Below are 20,783 nucleotides of genomic sequence, written 5' to 3'. Positions count from 1 at the left end.
AATAAAGGTAACCACCGTACTTTAGTAATCGATTGCCTTTGTTGGACTTGAGGTATGTTGCCTCTCTTCCATTTGCATATTGATTTTTTCCTGAAAAAAAAGATATGAATATGTGATTCTGTGTTATTGTAAATTGGAAATGTTTATTGTTTGCAACCTGTAAAGAAATCTGATTAATATTTCTTTGACTGCTTATTGACTTTTTTAAGAACATATTGTCTATTCTATTGGTTGACTCTGAATTTGCCAGCTATGATTTTGTACTATGGTTTTTATTTGCCTCCTGTGAAAAGAAAAATAGGTATTTTAAATAGTTAATGTATTTAGCTTCACCTTAATTTCTTTTGTCTGATTGCTTGTCCTTTGGATGGTATCGGACTTTATCCAGGTGATATGGCTGAAATTATTGTTTGGTAAACTTCTTTTTGCCATTTTTTTATTTGTTTTTTTTTTTAAACATATTGTTGTTTATCTTACTTTTTGTATACTAAAGGGAAATGTTTGGTTAATTTTGGCTGTAACATTAGGTTATTCAATTATTTTACCTCTCAAGGTCTGCTGCTTGTTGAGCAAGTGATGGTGATTGTGGTTTGGAGTCCTTCTGATGGTTTTGTCTGTATTTGTTATGGTTATTTCACTGTACCTGTAAAAAAAAGTATTATGATTGTATGTTTCACTGTTAATTGATTACATTTCATATAGCAATTACTGACCAGCATCTTCCCTGAGGCAAGCACTCGGCTGAGTTACAATACTAACTTCCCCCCCACCACTGTCTAGCACCTCTACTGAGGCAAGCACATGGCAGAGTTAGAATAGATTTTTTGCCACCACCACTGTCCAGCACCTTCCCTAAGGAAAGCACACAGCGGAGTTAAAATAGTAATTTTCCCCTCAGCACTGACCAGCACCTTACTTGAGGCAAGCACCCGGTGGAGTTAGAACAGTAATTTTGCTCCCCACTACTTACCAGCACCTTCCTTGAGGCCAGTACCCGGTGGAGTTAGAATGTTAATTTTGCCCCCACCACTGACCAGTACTTTCTCTGAGGCAAGCACCCAGCAGAGTTAGAATAGTAATTTTGCACCCCACCACGTACCAGCACCTTCCCTGAGGGAAGCAGCTGGAGGAGTTACAATTGTAATTTTGCCACCCACCACTGGGTGTGAGTGTTTGATTGGTTCTGATGCTCCGTCCATCACCACCCCCTTTTGTACCGCTTTATCCGCCATAAGTTGGCAGGGTATGCTCAGACGTGAGTCCCTTGCTCACTTTGCCACTGGATTCAAGCAAGCCTGGCTGAAGACGGCTGAAATGCCAGAAACCGGTCCTAGGAAGCCTGTTTCCGGTCCAGGGAAGGCATGGCTTGGCAGTTCGGGCTGGACTGTTCCCATGAGGCACAGGGTCAGACTGATTTGCATATGGCCATGTCTGAACTGGGGTGGCAGAGTGGGCTAAAGAACGGTGATGGATCAAACCCAGATCTGTTGACTTGGTGTGAGTGTTTGATTGGTTCTGATGCTCTGTCCATCACCACCCCCTTTTGTACCGCTTTATCCGCCATAAGTTGGCAGGGTATGCTCAGACGTGAGTCCCTTGCTCACTTTGCCACTGGATTCAAGCAAGCCTGGCTGAAGACGGCTGAAATGCCAGAAACCGGTCCTAGGAAGCTTGTTTCCGGTCCAGGGAAGGCATGGCTTGGCAGTTCGGGCTGGACTGTTCCCATGAGGCACAGGGTCAGACTCATTTGCATATGGCCATGTCTGAACTGGGGTGGCAGAGTGGGCTAAAGAACGGTGATGGAACAAACCCAGATCTGTTGACTGGGTGTGAGTGTTTGATTGGTTCTGATGCTCCGTCCATCACCACCCCCTTTTGTACCGCTTTATCCGCCATAAGTTGGCAAGGTATGCTCAGACGTGAGTCCCTTGCTCACTTTGCCACTGGATTCAAGCAAGCCTGGCTGAAGACGGCTGAAATGCCAGAAACCGATCCTAGGAAGCTTGTTTCCGGTCCAGGGAAGGCATGGCTTGGCAGTTCGGGCCGGACTGTTCCCATGAGGCACAGGGTCAGACTGATTTGCATATGGCCATGTCTGAACTGGGGTGGCAGAGTGGGCTAAAGAACGGTGATGGATCAAACCCAGATCTGTTGACTGGGTGTGAGTGTTTGATTGGTTCTGATGCTCCGTCCATCACCACCCCCTTTTGTACCGCTTTACCCACCACTGACCAGCACCTTCCCAGAGGTAAGCAGCCGGTGGATTTAGAATAGTAATTTTGCCTCCCAACACTGACCAGTACCTTCCCTGAGGCAAGCACCTGGGAGAGTTAGAATATGAATTTTGCCCCCCAGGACTGAGTAGCACCTTCCCTAAGGTAACAGATTGAAAAATATTTTTTTTTTCTATAAGAAATAGTTTACTGTAAACTTACTGAGGTTTCTCCTCAGGTAATCTTTTCCAAATTGGAATGCTCTATGTCGAAAGTCTGTGAATTTATTAGAAAAATAAAATACATTTTAGGTTTGGGGATTATTTTGCTTCATATTAAATTGTTACTTGTGTTAAACATTCACTTACTTCCGACAATAGATGGTAATTCAATTAATGTATCTCTATGTCCAAAATCTGTGAATTTATAAGAAAAATAAAATTGATTTTAGAATGTGGGATTATTTATGTATGCATTAAATGTGACACCTGTTAAACTTTCAGTCAATAGATGGCAATTCAAATGCTATCTGCCTGTGTCCAAGATTTGTGAATTTATTATAAATGTAAAATTAATTTTAGGTTTGAGAGATATTTGTCTTCAAATTAAATGTGTGTTTCCTTTAAAACTTTCACTTACTTCAGTCAATAGATAGCAGTGTTTGAAATCTAAACTCTCAGTTGTCTTCTCCTACTCCAGCTACATGTGGTCACCAGCGAAGTCAGTGTACTACTGAGCACAAAATGGTGGTCGGCTGAATTCATATATTTGTTAGGGAATAACGAAAATGTAAAAGAATATGTTTTGAAATTGATTTTTCTGCAATTCAGAACCTGACAGAATGTATATTTATTATGTAGTGTGTAAAATGTTGATCCTTACATTCCGTTTTATAATGCCTGCCATTTTGAGTAGACCTTGGCTAAACAGTCATAGTGGAAACAGTCTCTTGTGCATTGGAATGCACATGCTGGGTTTGCTATTGAGTGTACATTTGATGTCTACTTTTATTGATTTAATCCAGAAAAATGTTACCTTTTTGTGTTTGCATTATATTAATATTTATTTATTCTTTTTTTTCTGGAGCATCAAAATTAATTTAACCTAGGTAGAGTAATATGCGTTGCAATGGTATGCATTGTATTGGTTTACGTGGTACTGTTATGCGTTGTAATGGTACTTTTAATGTATCCCTATGAACCTGAGTTGTAATGGAATGCATTGTAATGGCAAATGCATTGTAATGTCTGCATTGTAAATGTATGGGCTGTAATAGTATGTGATGTAACGTCATATATTTGTACTACATGTACTCACGAACTGTAAAGTAAATACTACTAGAGGGCCTGCAGTATTTGTTGGGTCGCCCACTAAAGTAGTTCTTTAATGGTGTCTCAGGCCTGCCTTTACAGCCTTTGTGTGCAGGTTAATACTGCCATTCCAACCTACATATAAGTCACCCCTAGCCCAAAGTAGGAGTGGTGCACCACCTATTGGTTGTGAAGGGAGTTGTTTCCAATAAGTATCACAGTCTTTTGGAATTTGTCCTTTAAACAGTCTTTTATTGTGAAGGTCAATATGTAGAAAGTAACAGCCAACGCGTTTCGTTCATAGCAATGAACTTCTTCAGGGCAAAATTATTTGAGGCATCAGAGTTGTGGTGAGCATGAACAAGAACAGCTGCGAGGGCCTCCTTGATAAGGGCTAGTGTGCTGCAGCATCTGTATGGATAAGTGTAGAGCAACCGTCCGCTCCGATGCAAAGTATAGGTCGCCCCTAGTGCAAAGTAGGATTTTAAATTACAATTTTGAAAATACCACTTTTAGAAAGTTGGCATTTTCTGGTCTTAGCTATTTAGTGCCTGCAGCCTATCTCTAGGTCACATGACAAGGTGTAGCTGACAGCTGGGCTTTGTGTATTCCTCCTAGACAACCACACAAAATAAAGGGATCAGGTGTTCCTGGGTGGGCCATTTCAGGCAGGATGGAAGGGAAGAGCTGGACATAGCCCTACTTACACTTGAATAGGTTGTGTTTTGCCTCCTCACAAAGAGCTACATACCTCCTGTCCTCAGTCTGAAGCCAGGGTAGAGGAGGAAGGAAACCTATGCACTTCAAAGGGAAACCTCCAGACGCTTCTCCCACTTCAAAAGAGGCACTGGTATACATATTGGACCTCAGACACCAACTCTTCAGTATACTTCTTGACCTGTGGAGCCTGTGTTGGAGAGAAGGGTTGCTGTGCTACTGAAAGGACTGTCACACTGCTGGAATACTACCCTGCTGGATGACTGCCTTGCTGAACTGCTGCCTTGCTGGATTGCTACACTGCTACCCTCCTGCCTGAGTCTGAGGGACTTGGAACTGCACTTGAACCCCGGGTCCCAGAGTGTGTCAACGGGCTAGTCTGCTGGCCTCCTGTTCAGAGCCACAGGGACATAACAGGCTCCCAACTACCTGAACCAGCACCTAGATCCAGTTGTATTAAGCCCCTAATGCCCAGGTTGTGCCCCTCAGGTCTTGGACCCTTGATTTGGGCTTAGTAGAGCTGAAGTAAAGTGTTTAGGCTCTTTGTGATCGTGAACAGGCCATTGGCACCAAAGCCTTGCCAACGCTAAGTTCCGTCAACCCGACTCTTCATACCACAACATCGACCGCTCATTAGGAGCGCCTATGAGAAGCCATACAGTTACCACCGCCTGCGACGCTATGCCGGGTTTTCCTGATATAGCCACTATTTTCTGCGATGCTTCCCTTCCCCTCGCAGCCACCACCACTGTGAAGGAGATTCTTTGCGATGGACTGAGAAGGTAACTTTTCAGCTGGGCTAACCTGGTCCTTGTGTCCGACCCATGCTCCATCCTGCCTCGGCCTGAACTTTTGACTTTTTCCAGGTCTTACACAACCAGATAGCTGCGAGTGGCGCTATGGGTTTTATAGTACTATTTTCACTAAAGTCTTTAAAATTGCATATCTCTGATTCTATTTATTGGATTTCTGTCATTTTGGTCTTGTTTTGTTTATTAAAATTGCTTTATTCTATTCATTTGGTGTGGGGTTGTTCTTGTGTTGTGTTTTCACTTTATTACTGTATAAACTGCTGCATGAATATTTCACACATTGCCTGCAAGTTAAGCCTGTCTGCCCCGTGCCAAACTAACAGAAGGTTGAGCACAGGTTATGCAAGTTTTTTTCTAGATGTGCCTCAGTTATGGCACATATTTTTACTTTAGAGCACTGACCACAGTTTGCATATAGAGTTCTTGGCTTCGTCTCTGGGCAGCTATTAAATATCAAACCACGCCGAAATTTCAGTTTGACCAAATTAGTTCATAAGGGTATATCGTCTTTCTCCATGTCACTCAAGACACCTTCCAGTATCGCAGTACCTTACCATCTAAATACTTCATGCTCCATAGATTGCATGTTGTGCCAGTTAACTACTTTTTAAGGCCATCTGATGGCATTTACATATATTTCTTACTGATTAAGTTTCTCATGTGGGAAATACATGAACGTTGTCATAGCAAGTCATCTTGACATGTTTTCATCTAACATTTTGTGAATGTTGTCTGAACTAAGACCTTTCTACACAGGAAAATTCTTAGTGTGAAGTATGTAGCCCAGTACACTTGTCAGTTTCTATCTCCGCAGTTGTGCTTCCGCCATCTCCGAATAGGTGGTTTCTCTTCTGCGTTCTGATAGGCTGTTTTACACATCGTGATCTGTCCAGCGGTCGGGAAGTCATTCCGCACGGCGGAGTTGATGTTTCTGGGTAAACCCTCCGTACCTAATATAATACCATCTTGGCCAATTTGTTTTGGCCTTCCCCCATTCCCCAAAGATTATATAAAAAGTTTGGGGTTTTGGTTGGATCGTAACCTTGATTTTGGGGAAAAAGCATGGAAAGTTGCTGGTAGCTGCTTTGGGCTGATGAGGATGGCACGGAAAATGATTCCTCTCCTCTAGGGGTGGGCGGAATTTGCGAAAATAACTTTCGCAAATTATCGCGAAAATGTTTAAAATTATCGCAAACAAGCGGAAATATCGCGAAGATGCGGAAGTTTTTTTCCGGCATGTTCGCGAGATTTTCTGCATGGTTGCGGGTCACCAACTTACCCATGTGGTTGCTTGCGGGTGCGGCCATCTTGTTTTGAGTTGTCTCGCGGTGCATGATCGCGAGAAGAAAGACGTGATCGCGCGACGCATGACGTCACTGCGGGCGCGAACTGTCGTGAGACAGCGCAAATGGCTAAAAACAATACAACATCTCATGGAGAACGCGAACGGATCAAGAAAACTTGTCGGCGAACGCAGGGATTCAGGTAAGGCGATTGCGCGCACGTGAGAATGTATTATTTTACAGCGCGAGCAAGAAACAAATTATCGCCAAGCTGCGGAAACCGGAATTTTTGACATTTTCGCGCTCTCCGCGGAACGCGAAAATGTCAAATTATCGCAATTTCCGCGAACGGAACGAAATTTTCGCCCAGGCCTACTCTCCTCCCTTTCTCTGCAAGGAAAGTGGTGGTTCAGTCCCTCATTCTTTCCAGGCTCGACTATGCCAATGCCCTTTACCTAGGAGCACCTTGCTCCACGGTCAAGACATTGCAAATTGTCCAGAACAGTGCGGCACGACAACTCCTGAATATTCCCAACCGACAGTCAGCAGGGGCTGCTCTGGCCACCCTTCACTGGCTACCTATTCAGCAGAGAGTGCAGTTTAAGGCTCCCTGCATTTCACATAAGGTATTGTTAGGTTCTGGCCCACCTATCATACGTTCCCTCATTTCCTTTTACCATCCTGCGAGAATCCTGCGATCAGGCAATAAACACTTGGCAGTTGTACCTAGAATTAGGAAAGCATGCACAGGGGGCCGCCTTTTCTCATACAACGCAGCAAGGCTATGGAACGCCCTCCCCCTTGCCATTCGGTGTGAAACCAACCATCTGGTCTTTCGGAAACATATAAAAAACCTTCCTGTTTCCATAAACTGATATGTAGTTCATGAACTTTGGCCTCTAGTGCTGGGATGCCTTTGGTAACCATGCGCTTTACAAATGTTTTACAATTACAATTACAATTTTTCTGTTGCCTCCCTCCAGCACCGTTGCAGAACAAGAAATCTGGTGGATCCAGAAACTCTGTGATGGGCGGAAAAAGGGCTATCGTTGCCCATTGTAATATGGCGGTCATGAGGCCCGCCGCAGGAGTAACTAAATTGACGTTTTCCGCCAGCACCGCGGAGGTGCCTACTACCGCCATCGTAATCAGCCCCTTTGTTGTATATCAGATAACATCTGTGCTGTCGAATAAGCAATTAAAAGGTCATTATGTTCATTCTTTCTTGACAGTTTGGATATATATCAAATTCAGGAGCTCTTCAATAGCTTCTTTTTCGGTGTCAGTGACCAGAACATTTTAAACAAAATCAGACTTAGCCATTACTAGGATTTCCCAATGGAATGCTTATAAGTACATTTTAGTTACTGATATTCTATTCACCACATCTTTTTAATCCTTCTTCGTGGTTGTGTTACATCCCTCAGTCTCTTGTGAAGGGTGTGGTTTTAGTCCTTTTACTCATCTTGATCAATTTCTAACAGGACAAGTCACTGATTTCTTTTTCTCACGGGTGTGTCTATTTTTCTTTTAATCTGATCATTCATTGATGTATAATTGATGGAATAGTCCGTTAATACAGGGGTCATACAACACTTTGACTCATCGTCCTGAAGATGGTATAATGCATGAACACACCAAAAAGACTGAAACGTCGACAAATTCATCCATTTCCTCAGTGGTTTGTTTCCTTAAGGAATTGCTTTCTGTATTGATCAGTTTCATGTTCCGTTTATGTATATTCCTTGGAAAAGATGCTCACACTAGTGACTATGAGGCATTAGTAATCACTAATTATGTGTAATCTTCGGTCATTGTGTGTGGTTTTAGTCTTTTGTACGCTATGTGAATACAGCACCTTTTAAATCATGAATGAATGGTCATTTATTTTCAGTTCATTAAGCATGTGTAATTAACAAAAATATACTTGTAATTGATTTTCAAAAACAACAACCGAAGAGGCATTATTGAGCACCCAAAGGTGTGCTACCAAAGCTTCAATGACATGAAAAACACTAGGAGGGGGGAGAGATGTGAGGGAGAGAAGGGTCATCAGAAACTTCCACCAAGACAGCCATTCTATCAGCAACCATACCCACTAGTGCTCCAACAGCAAGGAAAACAGGTAAACCAGAGATTATGCAGCTGGGGGGTATAACTCTATTCAAACATCAATTTCTGGACACCCATAGTATTTGGTTCTATTGCACTGGCCTCATCAACCACAGGCCCAAAGTCATAGTAACTTGGCCAGGAACAAAATATTTTTCTGAATTTACTAGTACAGCCCCAGCTCTTATAGGTAACTCATTCGGCAGCCATGTACATGTCCATACCAGCTTTCCGTTCATGCAGGAAGGGGACCTCATGCACTCCCCAATATTTGGCCACATTAGTTTTTACCACGATCAACCTAGATTGCCGAAAAGGAGTTGTGTCCTCAGGACATCTATATCCGTTGGCATCCCTAGAAGTATACATTTAGGGTCCACTGGTACATCTACCTCTAGGACATTCGGGAGTTCTCTTACCACTCTGGCCCAGTATGTCTGTATGTGTGGGCAGTCCCAAAGTGTGTGGAGGAAATCGCCTCTAGGTGCATACAGAGCAGATACTCCAGGGAGGCCGCCCACCCCATCCGTTGCAGTCTGGCTCTTTCATAATAGACCCAGTGGAATGTCTTAAATTGTTTGAGCCAGAGCTGTGTTATTGCAACTTACTTTTTTTTACATCAGGGCTGCCACCCAATAGGTATCATCAATCTCCCAGTGGCCCAACACTCATCGGTCTCACATCTCACCAAGCATTTCAGGAATATAATTATTATTAATTTTGTGGGTGTATGAGATGGCCTTGCTCCCAAGCTCCTTCATGAGCAGCCTACCCTCAAGAGGAGTGTATTTAGGATTGTCTACAGTGCATATCTATTCAGGATTGTCTACAGTGTCTAACCCTTCAGCCAACCATGCAATGCCGGTGCTGTGCAAATTTTAGGTATTGAGTCTGATGAAGGTGATATTCCCATTGCAAAGAGGGGAAGGGTCTCCATCTTCCAATATACCACCTACCTTGCAGATGTCAATTAAATCCCAGGGTTCAAAGCCTCGTAGTTTCATTATGCGTCTATTCCATAGTGGTGCTTTTGTAGGACCAGTGAAGCACTGGGGCTCTGGATCATGGCCTTCAGGTTTGTCAACTGGCACTCAATCTCCTCCATGTTTTCAACCTCAGGCGTCTTTCTGCGGGCAAGTATATTCTGAGCTCAGTCCTGGAGAACCACCTTGCATGCCTCCCAGAGTGTAATAGCAGACTCCACAGAGCCCTCATTCTCAGTAAAATGAAGTTTTGTGTCTATTTGTATTTCTTTGGCCACTTCTGCATTCCTAAGCTCCCAGGTGTTCAGCTTTCATCCCACTGTCCTGCCTCACCTCTGTCCTATTGAGGCCCAGAACAGGGAATGGTCCGACAGTCCAATCGCAAAATACTCTGCACAGATGACTACTCCTATCTCACCTGCCAGGGCAAAGAAGTAAGCCAATCTAGAAAACTCCCCTTGAACCCCAGAAAAGTAAAAATATCCCCTCTTGCAAGGGTAGCATCATCTCCAAAGATCTGAGAGCCCCAGAGTAGCCACAAGGCGTGCCAAATGTGTATCCCGTGCCCATGCAGTTACCTGTGTAGAACAGTCTAAGTTGGGTGCCATGAGGTCGGTAAGTATAGCTATAACCAAGTGGATGTCTCTCTCCTCGACTATGTGCATTAATAGTGTACTTGCCTCTCAAAACTAACATAACAATGATATAACAAACTGAAACAGACATCCCTCTCCCCTTCCCCACCTCCCACAAGTCATTGCAAGCATCAGCCCACTGCCATGCAAACATAATGACTCGCGTACAAAATCTGAGAGGTCTGTCACCCACACACGCATCCATCACCAAACACCACAAGCTAAAAATGTATTCCACAATCACACTCCTATCACTCCTACAACAAACCTCACACACCAAACAACCAACAAACCACACCAACCAAAATGTAAAGAGGTGTGCCGCACCAGTGAGCCTCCACCACTAGCTGAACAATATGTCTTCAGTGCCCCTGAAAGAGGGTCGTCACCCAGATCATACAGGATCACTGTTGTCTCTGAGCACCAGTTCAGGGTTAGATGCAGCCCCCTCCGAGCCATGTCCAAATCATCATCAATCCTCCACCGGACTGCCGCATCATCACTGCACAACAAGGAAGGCTGGCTCCTGACATCGCACCTCCCTCTCCGAGTCTGTTGACCCCTCACCACCAAGAGGGCCATGAGCAGTGCACCCCTGGGTAAGGGACTACCACCACCTCCTCCAGACCTAGCTCTCCTCTCTCATAGTGAGGACCACAGTTTGGGCTTAGCCCCCAGCTCTCCATGGCCAGCAGACTCTTGTTGTCTCTGCGATAGCTGAAGCCGAGGCCTTTCCTCAATCCAGTGCCAGGCATTTTTGGGCATTAGGAATATATGGCCCTTGTCTTGAAATAGTACTTTCAATATGGCAGGACAAATCAACATATATTGCAACTGCATAGACCTCAGCTTGGCCATTTCTGCATCGAACATCTTTCTCTGTTTCTGTGCCGCTTTCCAATAGTCTGAAAACAGCATAAAGTGGGGGCCTTGAGTTTGATTACTCCCTTCTGTCTTGCCTCTCTAAGGACCATATCCGATCCTGAATGTTCAGAAAGCGTGTGATTAATTGGACACAGGGGTTCGCCAGGCAGTGTCTGACCAGTGATGGATCTGTGCGCCCATTCAATGATTAAACACAGGGAGAAGTTAGCAGCCCTGAAGTTGGAGTGGAGTCATTGCCCCAGAAATGTAAACATTTTGCTCCCCTCAGAAATCCCACCATTCTCAGGTTATTTCACCTTGCTCTAGTTTCCAAATCATCCACCTTCCATGTGTGGTCTTTAGTAAGTGTCTTCACCTCTGCCAGGTCTTTGCCAATGGAATGTGTTGTATCCTCAAGCTCAGCTATCCTATCTTCTGCAGCAGTCACGCAACATTGTGGAGATACTGCCTCAGAAGTGACACTTCAGATCAAACCTCACCAATCTTATATTCGAGGGCTGTCCTAGAGGTCTGAACCGCCACTAGCAGGAGGCAGCATTGTCAGGCAATGACGGGGCAGCAGAGTCCAAGGGGGAGCGGTCAACTGCCTTGTTATATCTGTCAATTTTTCACTGCTGAGGAGGTTCAGGGTCTTTGTGCCAGATGTACAACCATTGGCATTAACAACTCGTAAATTGCAAAAAATTGTGAGTCGCAATTCGTGAGACGCTAATGCCAATGTACAACATTGTCATAGACACTGTTTACGATTCCCAATGGGGTCGCAAATTGCATTTTCATGAGGCACTTGTAATTTGCGGCCCCATTGAGAATGGCTGGCCCTCCCAGGTATGGTGGCCTGCTACGCTCAGCAGACCTCCATGTCTGGGACTGCTTTTAAATAAAGCAGCTTTTTTCTTTTAATGCAGCCCGTTTTCCTTAAAGGAAAACGGGATGCATTTAAAAAAAGAAAACTGAAATGTTTTTGTTTAATTTTTTAAGGGCAGGTAGCGGAACCACTGCCTTCCCCGAAAAAAATATTTTCCCCTGAATTCACAAAGGGGAAGAGGGTGGTAAGTTGCGAGTGTTTTGTGACCGCAATTGCAGTCGCAAAACATTCTTTCATAGGGTAGAGAGTCGCTATTAGGAAGGGATGCCCTTGGAACCCCCCCTTCCAAATAGCGAGTCGCAAATCCTATTTAGCGAGTGGCAAATAAATTGCGACTCGCTAAATAGGGTTTGTACATGGCCATTGGTATTTTTGCATGCGGGTCACAGACTCGTTTACGCATTCAAAAACGGGTCATACATCTGGCCCTTTGTCTTTTGCCACTGTAGAATGGGAGAAGAGGCACACACACTAGTGTGCATTACAGTCACAGTGTAATAAGGCAGAGGAGGGAGCAAGGGTTAGGGAGGAACAACACTGTACAATAATACTCTGAAACAGTGGCAGTCTGGGGTCCCTCATCCGTTGGCAGTCCAAATCTCAACATCAGGAGGTGAGAGGGGCCAGGTGAGAAAACACTGGCCAGTATGTCATATGGCAATGAAAGACACCAGTGGGCCTGTCTTTTAGATGAGTGCCCCACTTGTAGGGGAAAACAAAGCAGGCCATCATCCCCACCTTGATGTAATCATTTACCAACAAAGCACATCAGTGTCCTGCATCGATTGCCCCCACTGGGTAGTGAGAAGAATAGAGGGCACCCAAGATGCTTATGGTCCCAAGAGATGTTGCAGGAGGAAGGGGGGGTAACTTAATAAAAGGGTTTCCCCTGACTTCCTGTGCTCCAGCACCCCAAGAAACGCTGTCAGCTAAGTTTCCACATCCCTCAGGGCCAGGCATCTCTCCATCACCTTTTAGCACGTCTCGTTATGCAAGATTCACCTCCCCTGGGTGTCAGCCACACTAGCGGTTTTAGTGCCGCAGTGGAAAAAGACAGGAACCGGCCCCAGAATGGTGCACCCTTTCTGCTATGTATGTGGATTGAGGGTCGGGACAGTAGATCAAATCATGATTCCCCTGTGGCCAGCCCCACACAGGCCTCACACAATCCCTATCGGGGCCTGATGCACAACATCGGGCTCACTCTACCGGTGTCCCGGTCCACACCAGAGGGAACACCACCTACTTAGTCTTCACATCCCATGGGGCACAGGCCAACTTTCAGTACTTTTCTGCACCAGTGTCTCATGTGCCAGCTGCACTGATAATCTCAGGCCACCACACACTGACTCGAGACCCGACTCCCAGACTGCCACAGCTGTGCTTCCCTCAATGTCTGATACTAGGCATCGGCGCACAGCTGGTGAGCTAGCATGTTCCCTTCCTGGTGCCAGGTTCTTCTCAGCACTTACCGGGGCTCTTGTGCGTCACAGGGTATACTTTTCATGCCACCCCAGCCGTTGAAATGCTTGTCTCTAGGATGTCTCCCTGACTGTGTGTCTTACCATCATCAGACATCAAGACGGCCATGATGGGGCAGGATGGGGAGGTCAACCGACCAGGTCAGCAGGCATTGAGTACTCCAGGGTGTGGATAAGGAGAAGGAGTAGGCCTCCTTGGGCATCTCAAGGAGGATCCAAAGCTAATGGCTACAATTTTAGGGTAGTGCAGACCTCATCTCTTTAGCTGCTGCAGCTCTTCAGGATGATGCTGCAGCCATGACAGGGTAGCAAAGTTCAGCTTAACACACGCAGCAGACATTACCAGGCACACTGTGCAATGTTTGGGGGATCGATGGACCCCGGGCCTCAGGATTTGGTGAGGATAACGAAGGCTGGGACGGAGCCTGGAAGGCCAGGTCTCGCCTGCCATCTTGCTGGCCATGCCCCTGGCATGTGTAATTTTTGCACGCCAATATTAGAATGTGTGTGTCTGTATTTACTATCATGAACACCTAGTAGCAAGTAGAGGAACCTTTTGAACCCATCACTAGACAATCTCAGAAAATGTATCCATCTTTGAAATGTTGTGGGCTGATCCAAAATCCATCTAGCCAGTGTTTGGAGAGGGACTACTCAAATCTGCCTATGACTGAAAAGTGCTGACCAAAAACAAATTTTTGTATGTATTTCTGTGTTGTGTGTTGTATGCCCTGTGTAGAGGCATCAATAGGTCATACTAAATCACACGATAGACCTAACTAAGTCAGAATGAAAAACATTTCTGCATGAAAAACGAGTACATTGAAGATCACTGAAATACCCAACTAGTTTTTATCACCATTGCTCACATCAATCATCTGCTGAAAGGATGGCGTATCGGAGAATGCAGTCCATCCCTATTCATACAAATTCTCTAAGAAAGGGAAAATGTGACTAGTTCTGTCCCTGTCAAAACATACTCTTTTAAGGAGGTTACCTTATAAAGCATCACAATGGGGAACATATGTTGGCCTGGTTTTTTGCAGAGCTTCTGCTGCCTCTCACTCTGGATGAGAGTCCCTTTGCCTTCAAAATACTAACAGGCTAATTTGATGGTAACAGTGAATAATTACTTGTCTACAAATTGGATGTTGAATGGGGTGGCACTGCTCATTTAGGCTTAGTGGCATGTATGTCTGAATCATCTCTATTTCCCTAGGCACTGTCATCATCTGCTGTGGTGTGGTTGCTATGACAGTTAGTAGGTGTGGATCTGACCAGGAGCATCAGTATGTGCAACGAGAAGAGATTTTCCTTGGGGAAGAGATCTTCAGCTGAAAGTCCCAGGAGACAGCTCAAGAGGTGATACAGTCACCTTCGTTTTCTGTTTGCTCCTAGTCCTCCCTGATGATGCACTAGTTGTGCTTGGGCTGCTTACAGCTAGAACAATTCCTGAACTTCAGATTCCTCTGAACCTCAGTCCTGTACATCAGAAGCAAAGGGATAATATGATTAGGAAGAGGGAATACAGAACAAGTGTGAAAGAACATTGGCCATTTTTTCCCAATCTGACTTCTAGCTGGACTATACCAGAGGTGGCGAGGTCAAGATGTTGGTGCAGGCCTCAATTATGAGACGGGATTATCTTCTGGACAGTTAAATGAATATAAAAAGTGACATAACGGTGCTATTAATTAATCTTGGGTGATCAATCAATCATTCTGTATTTGTAGAGCATGACTTATTGCCTGTGATGGTATCCAGACACTGGACTGCAGTTTTCAGTCGAAGAGTCAGGTTGTAAGCTTCTTCATGAAGTCCATTAATGAGGGTGATGTTCAGAGGTATAGGGGGAGGGCACTCTAGGACTTGGCCATGATGTAGGAGAAGGAGCGTGCTACGGTGCAGCAGTGGTGAATGTGTGGTTCTGTGAAAGGGAGAGGTGGGCGGAGCAGGGGTTCCTGGAAGGTTGGTGGAAGTTCAAGTGGTGAATCATGTATGCAGGTGCTAGATCATGAAGGGCTTTGTAGGCGTGGGTCAGGAGTTTGAAAAGGCATCATTCATGGGTGGGGAGCCAGTGAACGTCTCTCAGGTGCCAGTTGATGTGGGTTGAGGGTCAGTCTAGCTGCTGCCTTATGTATCGTCTGATGTCTTCTCATGAGTTCACTGGTGGTGCCTGGATAGAGAGTGTTGCCATAGTCCAGACGGCTGGTGATGAGGGCCGGTGTCACTGTTTTCCTGGTGCTGATGGGATGCCATTAGAAGATTCTGTAGAGCATGCAGAAAGTATGGAAGTAGGCAGAGGAGACTGCGTTGACCTGCCGTTTCATTGAGAGTTTGCTGCCTGGAATAATGCTGAGGTTGCGGGTGTGGTCTTTCAGTGTTGGGGTGGATCCGAGGTCCAGGATCATATCAGAGGGTGATGTGGCTGCCAAAAAACAGCACCTCAGTCTTATCTGTGTTGAGCTTAAGGCAGTTGTCCTTCGTCCAGGATGAGACATTCTTCATGCAGTTGTGGAAGTTGGATTTAATGGTGGTGGGGCGGCAAAGAGCAAGAAGACGAGCTGAATGTCATTGGCGTAGGGATGTTAACACCCCTTCTTTGAATGTATGCTTAAACTGTTCCAGTGGGAGTGTTGCATAGACTATAAATGTCCTAGGTGTACACTTTTAAATCACTGCCAGGCTACAGGGCTTATTTAGACTTTGGTGGACGGGAGTAAATGCATTGGAACGGCAGAGTACTTTAATCTCCCCCCGTCCACTAGGGCCCTCTCCTGCCAAATTTAGAGAAGTTCAGTGACACAGTGCCATCTCTTAACAATGCCAAGAAGCACTGACACAGCAGTTCCTGTCAAGGTAATAAAAGGTGGACAGATAGTACCATCAACATAACTTTTGGCATGTTTTTGTATTTTCCCCAAAAAATCCCAAAGCAGTAATTGTCTCCATGGTGTGGGAGTCATTTTGTAATTTCACTGCCCTATACCCTCAAGTTTTAACTGGCAGTAAGGGGTAGTGGAAAGTAGCCATTCACTCATTACTCTAATGAGTGAATGGTCAAATCGCCAATATGGCGATGGCCCTTACTCTGTCACACCGTCGGAGGAGTATGTTTGATACAGAGATGGAGTAGTCTCTGTCATGGGCATTCTTAAGTTCCGCCTGTGTGTATTCTGTAAATCAGGTGAGTAGCCCTTCAGTTTAGCAGAGAGGGTACTCTGTCACCACTGTGATGGAGTACCCTCTCTGTCAAACTGTAAATAAGCAACTATATTTGTTAAGTAAGGTGTGCTGCAGATTTCTGACTTGTGCCCTTATGCTTAGTACATATTATCTGATCCCCAGGCAGTGTGTGGTTATTACCTTTTATTAATTATTATAGTTTAGCTATATGTTGTGAAAACTAGATAGGCCCTGAACCCACACTTTATTTACAGTGGTGAGGCAAGTCTAATGGTTGTAATGAATTGAAAGCAGCAATTTATCAAACAAAGATCAGCAAAGCTTTGGTAATAGTCGTACCTTTATGAGGTAATCTGACTACCTGGTTTGATAATGGTAGTATGAATTGTCACAATAATTTGAACTAGTTTAGGAATGATTATTTTTATGTTTTCAACTGTGGTTGCTACTGTTTTTAATCTAATATATAAAATATAATATATGTTATTATGTGTCTGTATCATTCTCACTAATGTAATAGTAAATTAATTGAATACATAGATTATCTCAAAAGAGATTGTGGCTATAAAAATCACAGACTCCAGAGCGTACCCTGGTGATTTTTCCAAATCATGGCTCTAAAAGAAGGTCTCACAAATGTTGCTCTTTTCATTTTTTGTATCATAAACTGTACATTCAAGACAGGCCATATTCCAAAAGCCCTGCAAAAGGCTTTATGAACATCTTTGTTAAAAATGAAATATCACTTGACAGTTTAGACCCTTAAAGAAATCATGGACTAAATATGGGTGCCATAACTTCAGAACTTGTAGAACGCCAATCCCATTCAAGGTAAAAATCAATTGGTTCCAACCCTCATATACACACTGAGGCAGCATTACTGAGCATGCAAAATACCATCTTTGATATTACAAGCATGAGCCTTATTCATGTTTCTGAAAGTGTCTGCAACATTTGACACTCTAGTTCACACTGCAGTACTGAATAGTCAGTAGACTGTCAGAGATAGCCAGCAAATGACTTACATTTTTCTCAGCAAAATACAAAGAGTGTTGGTGGGCCAAGTAGGTGCAAGGTGATTATTGAACATGATATTGCCTATCCCCTAACCTTTTGAACTACATGTGAAACCTCTTCACCAGCTTTTGCTAGGCCTTGCTGTGGGATTACTGAATTATGCTAACCACAACAAATTTAATTTAATTTTTCCACTGATATATCTGAGCAGGGACTCCGGGGGATTTGATCAAATAAAGAGCTGGGTAGATTGTAAGAGATTAAGTCTTGAAGCATCTAAAACATACCTTTTGTTAATTTGGGATCCCATCAATGTCTTAAAGCAAACAAACCTCAATAGACCTAGCTCAAAGCTGAGAACTCTGATATTGTCATTAATGACAAGTGCAGATTGACCTAAAATGGGAAGAACCGAGATTGGTTTAAATCAGGATTACTGGAACTCCATGCAGGCTGGAACATCCAAAGCCAAGTCTAAAAATCTACAGGTCCTAAAAAATGTGGTGGAGTGATCTCTGTTTGATATTCTAAAATGGACCTATGTGCTGCAGTCTATAAAGAAACAGCACCACCCGCCAGTAGCTTTTTGTCCCAAATTTAAAACTGTGTCTCCCCTTCGCAAAGCTGTTGCTCATAATGCTGTGAAATACCTAAACGAGAAATTTGTGTCATACGTTTCAGGGAGAAGTATAATATTCTCCAACAAAAAGCTCCTTATGACAACAAAATTCCAGTGGGAAGTCACTCTCCAAACCTAGCATATCTACCTCCAAAATATAATTGTTGAGAAAGCAAAAGAGATCAATGAAATGTTGCCACTAATCATGTGCCATGAAAAGGTGTATTACTAGTTAGTTGTGGTTGTTCGTCTTTTGTACGTGGAATCTAGCAATGAAAAAAATACCTTTTACATTATGGGAAGTATCTATGTTCATAAGTTTGATCTTCAAAAGGTATGAGTAACATTATGAAAAATTGTATTTCCTAGATTTACTATGATGAATATCTAAAGTAAAAATGCAAGACTGATATCTAGAGATAGTCATAACACAACTACTGAGATACTGTATCCATCAGGAATAAAGACCCCGTGAGTACATCCCTTCTAATGGATACTTTATATACATTAAAAGAGATCGGAAGTAGTATTTGAGATTGCTTAATTTCTGTTACTTTTTCTTGTATAACTTCATAGTATTTCTCCTGCTTCTTCAAGAGAATTTTCGAGTTAGCAGTAATTCAAAGAAGATTTCATATTAACCCAATATCTCAATTTAATCATTTTTTGCTCTAGGTGCCTATCTCAGTGTGCAGTCCCAAATGCCCCTATGGATTCCGAAAAACCATCATGCCAGGAAAGCCCGTTTGTTGCTTCCAGTGTGTCCCCTGTGCTCCGGGGGAAATTTCTAACCAAAGTGGTAAGAACACCAACAAATCAGTAGTTTTATGCCTGATATGACATTTGCAAGAAAGCAACTCATATGTAATTCACTTTATTTCTATCTTTCAGATTCTATTGACTGCTTTGTATGTCCCTGGGATCAGTGGTCCAACAAGAATCAGGACAATTGCATCTCAAAGATGATAGAGTTTCTTTCCTACACTGAAGCCTTTGGAGTTATCTTGACAGCAATCAGCATTTTGTCATCAATGATACCTGCCCTCATTCTGGGACTCTTCATTCATTATAGGAACACCCCTATTGTCAAAGCGAGTAATTTTCACCTCAGCTACCTGCTACTTCTATCTCTCACCCTGTGCTTTCTCTGCTCATTGGCATTCATTGGCTATCCAACACAAGAAAAATGCATCATATGCCAGGCTGCTTTTGGCATCACTTTTGCTCTTTGCATTTCTTGCATCTTAGCCAAAACCATCATGGTGGTCATTGCATTTAATGCCATTAAACCCAGTAGTAAATTAAGAAGATGGACAGGACACACAATGTCCTACACAGTGATTGGGGTCTGTACACTTATTCAGGTTGTTCTGTGTATCTCTTGGTTGAGCCTCTCTCCTCCTTTCTCAGAAAATAACATTCATTCTCAGCCTGGAATAATCATAGTAGAATGTAATGAGGGCTCGATGATTGCATTCTGGTGCATGTTGGGATATCTTGGATTTCTGTCTGCCATCAGTTTCATAGTGGCCTTCCTAGCTAGAAAACTGCCTGACAGCTTCAATGAGGCTACATTCATCACCTTTAGCATGCTGGCATTCCTCACTGTCTGGGTGTCCTTTATTCCTGCCTACCTCAGCACAAAGGGAAAGTACATGGTGGCCATGGAGATTTTCGCCATCTTTTCTTCCAGTTCTTCCTTGGTTTGCTGCATATTTTTTCCCAAATGCTACATCATAATGTTTAGATCAGAGGTGAACACAAAGGATTATCTTATGGGGCACGGTGCAAAACAGACCAAAATCTGAAAGAATGTTAAGTCATTTTATTTGTCTATTTTTCATGTTTCACATTCCAATCCACCTTGATCCATGGTGGTTTGACATGCATAAATTGAAGTGGACTGATTAACAGAGCATGTTCGATGAAATGCACTTGAATTTCGATGCCTGATTCACAAAGTAGTTCCTGAGAGTATTTGTTTGTTACTCCATGACTAGCTGTACCCTACTCATGATTTTTCAGGAGTAAAACATGCTTATTCATTGAAAAAAATAGTTTGATTCACAAAGTTTTTCAAATGTTTTTTCTCAATAATTAAAATATCCTGTTATCCAACCAGTAACTGAGGGGTGTGAATGCATCTGCTGCAGTTTGAACTTAGAAGGTTTAACATATCCTACTAGAAATATGCTGCAGTCTAATACATGACCACTGATGTATAATAGTATAGATTCAAATGATGCATTGACATCCTTTCTTCTCGTGGAGTAATCCATGTTCCATTATCTCTTTTACCTTCATATAGATTTCTTGCTGTTTGGTGTTTAGTTGTCCTACTAGCTGTTCGAGATCAACTGTTTCATGTCTCACTTGCTCCATTGCACTTTCCACCTCATTCATGGATATTGCAGTTTCATTTTCAATAACTGGTTGTCCACGAGGATCTTGACTCAGTGGTCCAGTACTCTGGCTGCTTTGTGAACTCTCACTAGCTATCTCAGCAGCAATTGTTTCTTCCTGTTCAACCTCATCATTTAATATTTTGAAATAGATAGGAAAGACTGAACATTGAATACTATCCTTCATAGCATCAAAAGAATCTTTATAGCAGTCATGATCCCCAAATAATTCTGATTCAGCATGCCAAGGTTTGAAGAAT

The 20,783-nt window shown here is 43.5% G+C and overlaps 1 protein-coding gene across 1 annotated transcript in view; it reads left to right on the top strand.

Moving 5' to 3' along the window:
• The window catches only part of LOC146782761 (extracellular calcium-sensing receptor-like), a 123,668-nt gene extending 103,739 nt beyond the window's left edge, over positions 1 to 19,929 (top strand). Inside the window, exons 4-5 of the mRNA XM_085637235.1 lie at positions 18,797 to 18,920; positions 19,013 to 19,929. Of these exons, the coding sequence (XP_085493361.1) occupies positions 18,797 to 18,920; positions 19,013 to 19,929 (1,041 nt within the window). The remainder of the gene's footprint in view (positions 1 to 18,796; positions 18,921 to 19,012) is intronic.
• Positions 19,930 to 20,783: the final 854 nt, after the last annotated feature.

Source organism: Triturus cristatus, chromosome 12 (genome assembly GCF_964204655.1).
Source record: "Triturus cristatus chromosome 12, aTriCri1.1, whole genome shotgun sequence".
Lineage (NCBI taxonomy): Eukaryota > Metazoa > Chordata > Amphibia > Caudata > Salamandridae > Triturus > Triturus cristatus.
Note: the sequence above shows the minus strand (reverse complement) of the source record. Positions and strands in the feature narration are given on the sequence as shown.